Source organism: Aquarana catesbeiana, linkage group LG05 (genome assembly GCF_042186555.1).
Source record: "Aquarana catesbeiana isolate 2022-GZ linkage group LG05, ASM4218655v1, whole genome shotgun sequence".
NCBI classification, from domain to species: domain Eukaryota; kingdom Metazoa; phylum Chordata; class Amphibia; order Anura; family Ranidae; genus Aquarana; species Aquarana catesbeiana.
Genome location: NC_133328.1, coordinates 34,516,081 through 34,523,353, shown reverse-complemented (window position 1 = coordinate 34,523,353; position 7,273 = coordinate 34,516,081). Strand labels below are relative to the sequence as shown.

Below are 7,273 nucleotides of genomic sequence, written 5' to 3'. Positions count from 1 at the left end.
TGAAAGTCGGAACTGAAGAAGTGCATGAGCTACTTTGAAGTTGCTATGACTTTAAGTCACATATATATAAATGGTTATCATTTGAAATCATGGGGTACGACTTGTTATGTAACTTTACATAGTTAGTCAGGTTGAAAAAAGACACAAGTTCATTTATTTCAACCAATAAAAGGGAAAAAAATAAATGTTGTCCAAAGTCTTATGACTAGTTGCAAAAGTGTGAGTGAGGTGTAAAGGGGAATCCCAGACTTTATTGTTTTGTTTTTTACTGTTTGGATCAGGAGTATAGGGGATATCTTCCATTAGGGATTTCCTATCACTTCTCTAGGACAGAGAATCCCCTCAATGGGGAAGCAGACAGAAATTAAAAGCTTCCATAAAATGCTTGTTCTGAGCTGCACCTTCCTTGCAGTGTTAGAATAATATAATCAGTAGGGTGCTGAGCACAATGGATGGCACTGAGCAAGAATCAATCAATTCCTACAATAGGAAGTCACCAGCAGTCTGAGATGTCTATTTAGACAATTCATGATCAACCTATAATGTAACGTAAGTCATATAGCCAACATTGCGGGGGCCCTTTCCTTAGGGTGATACTGTCACAGTGGACCTGAAATTTTGACTTATGTGGCTTGATCTACATCTGTCCTTTTATAGCTATGGGTCCCTTTACACATGCCTGTTATAGTGCTAGATTTAGAATTTTTTAAAGCATTTTCTAATCTCTTATTTATTTTCTTTGTTGTGTAATCTCTTCCCTGTCCCAAGCCTGTAACTGGACAGTAGAGATGCATTACTTGTGCCTTTTACTGTATATCTGCCTGACAGTTACTAATATGCTACTATTATATTGTTGCACCATATGCTTTATAGTGTCTCAGCCTCATGACTTTTCCCAGTTTCTCATCCCTGCTTCTGATTTACTTGAGAAATTCTGATATAGCCATTCAAACATATGAAAAAAAAATAACAATAGCTCTAGCATTTTATCAGCGTTTTTTTCACTTGTAAAAAAAAAAAAAGAAAGTCAATTTTTTTTATTTCCAATATTTTGTAAAGCAATGACACATATACATCATTTACAGAGTACATGTTTCTGCTCCCATGTGTGTTCTCGGTCATTCTGCCAGTGCAAAAGACAGTCCAGAATCTACACTGAAAAGAAAGAAAAGGAAAAGGCATTAATGTTCAGATTCTAATTAACACACAAAAAAGTCAGCGCTAGGTGCCAATATGGCCCCCAAATATCACATGTGAAATAAGATGAGTAAACCTGCAATGGATAACCTCTCTATAATAACACCCCTAATAAAGTGCATCGAAAAACAATATAATCAAATAAAACAGAACAGTCTACAATGATTCATATAATGACACCACTAATTAAAGTGCAAATGCAAATGCCAACTTTCATGTGCTTGAATTCCAGTACTCCACACACTCCATGCAAATAAGACTTGCTGTCTTCAACCAGTGCTCTTCCATGTGTGCACACCGCAACCCCCTATAATGGTGTAACTCACCAGATCCCTAGACCTAGAATTTGATAGGAGTGAGATAAGGAAATGTATCACCTGTAATACCACATATATGACCTATGTGTTAGAGTGTGATTGTGGGTACCAGTAGGTAAGACGGACCACCCGATAAGGATTGGGGAACACATAAATATAAGAAAGGGCTTTAGACAACACAATGTCTCCAACTACCTGTATTTTAGAATAGCACATAACAAAGACCCAATGGGTTTAAATTTTATGAGATAGACAGAATAGAAGGGCATTGGAGGGGTTCAAACCTAACACAGGAAATCTCCAGAAATGAAACAAGGCAGATTTTTGAATTGGGGACCCTAACCCCCCAGGGCCTCAATACTGAATTGGATGTAAATTGTTTTATAAAATGTTATGAGATAGACCAGTGTTTCTCAACTACAGTCCTCAAGGCGCCCCAACAGGTCATGTTTTCAGGCTCTCCATTATTTTGCATAGGTGATTTGATCAGTTTCACTGCCTTAGTGTTTACCACAGCTGTTTCATCTGAGGGAAATTCTGAAAACAGGACCTGTTGGGGCACCTTAAGGACTGGAGTTCAGAAACACTGAGATAGACAGAATAAAAGGGCATTGGTGGGATTTAACCATTTGCCGACCGGCTCACGACAATATACCTCAGCAGAAGGGCACGTGCAGGCAGATTAACGTACCTGTACGTCGCCCTTTAAGAAGCGGTTTGTGGGCGCGCCCGCAGCGACCTCCATGAGTGTGATCACAGGTCTCGCAGACCCGATGTCCGTGGGGATACCCGCGATCGTCTCACGGAGAGGAAGAACGGGGAAATGCTGATGTAAACAAGCATTTCCCCATTCTGCCTAGTGACAGGACACTGATCACCACTCCCTGTAATCGGGAGCGGTGATCAGTGTCGTGTCATACATAGCCCCTCCCCCCACAGTTAGAATCACTCCCTAGGACAAACTTAACCTCTACAGTGCCACCTAGTGGTTAACCCCTTCACTGCCAGTCACATTTACACAGTAATCAATGCATTTTTAATTGCACTGATCGCTGTATAAATGTGAATGGTCCCAAAATCCCACCAAAAGTGTCCGATCTGTCCGCCATAATGTCACAGTCACGATAAAAATTGCCGCCATTACTAGTAAAAAAAAAAATTATTAATAAACATGCCATAAAACCATCCCCTATTTTGTAGACACTATAACTTTTGCGCAAACCAATCAATAAACGCTTATTGCGGTTTTTTTTACCAAAAACATGTAGAAGAATATGTATCGGCCTAAACTGAGGAAAAAAAATGTTTTTTTTATATATTTTTTGGGGATATTTATTATAGCAAAAAGTAAAAAATAATGCATTTTTAAAAAAATTGTCACTATTTTTTGTTTCTAGCGCAATAAATAAAAACTGAAGAGGTGATCAAATACCACCATGTGGGGAAAAAAGACATCAATTTTGTTTGGAGGCCACGTCGCACGACCGCGCAATTGTCAGTTAAAGCGACGCAGTGCTGAATCACAAAAAGTGCTCTGGTCTTTGGGCAGCCAAATGGTCCAGAGTTTAAGTGGTTAAACTTAGCACAGGAAATCCCCAAGAAAATGAAACAAGGTGGATTTTTGAATTGGGGACCCTAACCCCCCATGGCCTCAATATTGAATTGGACGTAAATTGTTTTATAGCTAATTATTAATTAAAATTATTTAAACCTACCAAATACAACTATACAGCCATTGATCCCAATGAGAATAGTTCCATTCGGGGGTGTAGATATGATTTGGAACCACACAATGGCGTTATAATTAAAGCAGACCTTGAGTCATTTTTTCAAGTTTCCATCTTTTTTCTGCCAGTAAATACCTTATACAGCCCACTTCCTGTTTCTTGTCTGGTAAAAGGCCTAGGCTTATGACATCATGCACAGCTCTCTCTCACACTCTCTGGTAAGTTTACAAGGAAGGGAGGGGGGATGAGTCATAAGAGGGCCAATGAGCGTTGCAGGGCTGCAGAGCTGGAGGTATTCCTCTGTCTAAATCCAGGAAGTGAACAGGCAGCAGCTTCAGCTGTCAACAGTTAAAATGGCTGCATGCAGACTTAGTGGAGGGAGATTTTTGAAGCATATTTGGTAAGTACAGAATCACAGTATATATAAAATAATATGCAAAGTGGTTGGAGGGATGCATCAAAATGGCAAAGATGTTTTTATTACAAATTATGTGAGCAGACTGCAGTTACTCTTTAAGATTGATATTATTGGCATGCATTTAGGCTGATCCACCACTAGATGGGGCTGGTGCATTTATGGTTTATTAGGAATTTTTTATTTTCATTTTTATATTTTTTAGATGTTTTTATATTCTTTTTTATAGGAAAGAAAAAAAGCATTATAGGAGGTCATGGTGTGAATACACGGAAGAGCAATGGTTGGAGGCAGCAAGTCTTATTTGCATGGAGTGTGTGGAGCACTTTCTAAGGGAATTCAAGCACATAAAAGTTGGCACTATTGATGGACTTTTTATATTTAACCAGTGGTGTCACTGTATGAGTCATTTTAAATTGGTTCATTTTTTTTTTTTTATTATTATTATTATATTGTTTTTCGATGCACTTTATTAGGGGTGTTTATTATTTTTAGGTTTACTCATCTTATTGCACTTTTGATGTTTAGGAGTCATATTTATTCTTAATGGAAGCCCAATACACCTTGGTAATGTGTGCAGTTCAAAATGCATGTTAGTGAAGTATCATGTGTGTTTTTGGTGTGGCGGGATTTTAAAAATAGTGTCATGGGGCACTATTCCTTCCCCTGATACCAACAATGGGGCACTATTCCTTCCCCTGATACCAACAATGGGCACTATTCTCTACCCTCATAGTAACAATGGGGCACCATTCCTCACACTTATACCAATGATGGGGTACTCCCAATAATACCAGCGTGTTTTCTACTTACACTGACCACCCCCCAAAGTCTGAAGGAAACAGTAAACTGTCCCTTTGTTTAGAAAGTTTGAAGACCTCTGTTTTAAAGGAATAAGTTCCAAGTGGCCATCCTGTCCTTGGTTTCATTAAGTACTATACTACTTCTTTGAATAACACAGGTCAGGAGTCTAGACCCATCATTGCCTTTAAACTTGTAGCAAGTCAAAGATTCACTAGCCAGAACTGGGGTGAATGTGCTGGAGCTTTCAAGTAAGCAATGTTTCCTACGTTGATGGGTTCCCTTTAATGTTTCAACCTGCACTGTACACTGTTTTCTACAATCTGATTGGTTGCCACAGCTCCGGTTTCCTGTTTCTTATCCTCTCGGGATGCAGTTTCTACATTCTATAAATTCTCTATCATTGCTGTCCAAACTCACCCAAAATCAAAAAGGTCGTTTTTCTCTGGTATCAGGCAGGTCTTCTCACATTCCAGTTTAGTCATGAAATTATTGGCATTTCCAAAGCAGCCGTGATAGTCAAAGATTTCACATCTATTTTCAGCGCTGTTATAGAAGTAGCGCAAGATATTATTATCGCATAAACCGACAGCCATTGGTAACTGGCAGGTTGCAGCTGCACCTGTATTGGAATGACAGAGTGTTATTAACTGTGATATTTGTATCATTTGAATTGGACAGAAAATGTAACATATTATTCTGGGCTAAAATAACATTAGAAGAGTCCAGAAACGACTGTATGGTCAACAGGGCATGATATTGTCTTAGTGATTAGAGAGTTGATTTGCTGAACAAAGATGGTGCCTTTAGTTTCCAACCAGAGAAATGCAGTGATTTCACCTTTTGGATCCCTTTGGGCCCCTTTGGATACCTTTTGCTTCCTTTGGATCCCTCTGGACCCCTTTGCCAGTCACTTGAGGAGCCCACTCTTGGTTCCAGTAACTTGTACTTGTACAATAACTAGCTAGGAGATACCGTTTTGAGAAGTGTGGGGTCCTCTAGTAAAATTGTAAGGGGTCCAAAAAAAAAGTTTTACTGGTTCACTATCTGCTGGCTGGATTGTTAATATTTGTATACTGTTTGAAATGGATTGCTGAGATAGAAACCATATTTAGACTAATTTGACATTACGGTTATTCTCTAGTCTTATCATTCTTTTTAGATATTTGTGTGACTGCTAGTGGCGACTTGTGTTTTTTTTGGGGGGCAGCAAACACCCCCCCCCCCTGGGCGCAGCACGGCATGGCACTAACACCCCCTCCACCACCCGCTGTCCTTCCCGTGGATTCAGGCATGGAGAGCAGCGGTCGGAGCTGCTGTGGCCATCTTCCAGCGTGGCGGGCTCCAGTATCCTCTCCTGGATTACTCTCCTCTCTGCTCCTCTCGTCGCTAGGTGTCCAAGAGGATCGCCTGACATTATGGCCAATCGGGAAACGGGTTTCATACCTGCTTCCTGATTGGCCGTGAGGAGGATCAGTGTTGCAACAGCGGATATTCATCTACTGTTGCAACACACCTGGGAGGTCTGTGGACGCATCCTCAGTGTCCCGGGCCCACGCTTTTTTGAAGCCTAGTAGAGCCTATGGCTCTGATCAGGTGCTTAAAAAAAAACCTGGCCTACTGTAGTACATGTGCCTGGTGACCTGAAAGGGGCCGGACACATGAATAGGGGGATAGGGGGGCGGCAGCGGTACATGAATCTATCCACTGCATATAGGGGGTGGAGAGGAGAGAGGAGGCGACACCCAGGCACCCCTAATAGACGGGCCGCTAGTGGGGAATGCAATAACTGTAATGTAAATTGTCTTATTGGTGTGCTTTAACCACTTGATTCCTGGAAGGTTTTACCCCCCCCCCCCTTCATGACCAGGGCATTTTGTGCTATTCAGCACTGCACTACTTTGACTGGAAATTGCTCAGTCATGCAACACTGTACCCAACTGAAATTTATAATTATTTTTCACACAAATAGAGTTGGCCCCCGAGTGGGCCCCCAAAAAGCTCCTGGTCTCAGGCATGCACAGTTCTATTATTAGCCCCGAGCGCCGCCGCCGAGCGGGGACCGATAGCAGGTCCCACCTTCTGGAGCCTGCAGCGCCTATGATGAACGTCCCACTGGTCCAATGTGTGGACCGCGGGACGTATGATGTCCATCATAGGCGCTGCAAGCTCCAGAGGGCAGGAATTACAATGTGGCCGCCGCGCCACTGTGAGAAAATACTCACTTGGCGCTCGGGCGAGTGGCTCTCCTCTCCTGTCCTGTCATGGCTCTGGCTGCCTGGAGTGCCTGCTGTATACTCTACTGTGATGGGCACGCCGCACACTATGGCTGAGCTGCAAGAGGAGGTCACGTCACCTGAAGTCTGGTCAGGTAGGTCAGTGCGTGTCAGTGTGGGTCAGTGTATGTCAGGTAGGTCAGTGTGTCAGGTAAGTGAGTGTAATGGTCAGTGTATGTCAGGTAGGTCAGTGTGTGTCAGGTAAGTGAGTGTAATGGTCCGTGTATGTCAGGTAGGTCAGTGTGTGTCAGGTAGGTCAGTGTATGTCAGGTAGGTGAGTGTAATGGTCAGTGTATGTCAGGTAGGTCAGTGTGTCAGGTAAGTGAGTGTAATGGTCAGTGTATGTCAGGTAGGTCAGTGTGGGTCAGGTAGGTCAGTGCACGTCAGGTATGTCAGTGTGTGTCAGGTAGGTCAGTGTATGTCAGGTAGGTGAGTGTAATGGTCAGTGTATGTCAGGTAGGTCAGTGCATGTCAGGTAGGTAACAACCCCCCCCAGTGCTGGGCTCGGACTTTGGGCTGAAGCCCCTGTTTTTTTTTTGC

At 42.3% G+C, this 7,273-nt stretch overlaps 1 protein-coding gene across 1 annotated transcript in view; it reads right to left on the bottom strand.

Moving 5' to 3' along the window:
* Positions 1 to 1,022: 1,022 nt before the first annotated feature.
* The window catches only part of LOC141144175 (kunitz-type serine protease inhibitor bitisilin-3-like), a 45,623-nt gene continuing 39,372 nt past the window's right edge, over positions 1,023 to 7,273 (bottom strand). The window contains exons 4-5 of the mRNA XM_073629598.1: positions 4,878 to 5,079; positions 1,023 to 1,155 (exon numbers count right to left, since the gene is read on the bottom strand). Coding sequence (XP_073485699.1) covers positions 1,119 to 1,155; positions 4,878 to 5,079 — 239 coding nt within the window. The 3' untranslated portion in view covers positions 1,023 to 1,118. The remainder of the gene's footprint in view (positions 1,156 to 4,877; positions 5,080 to 7,273) is intronic.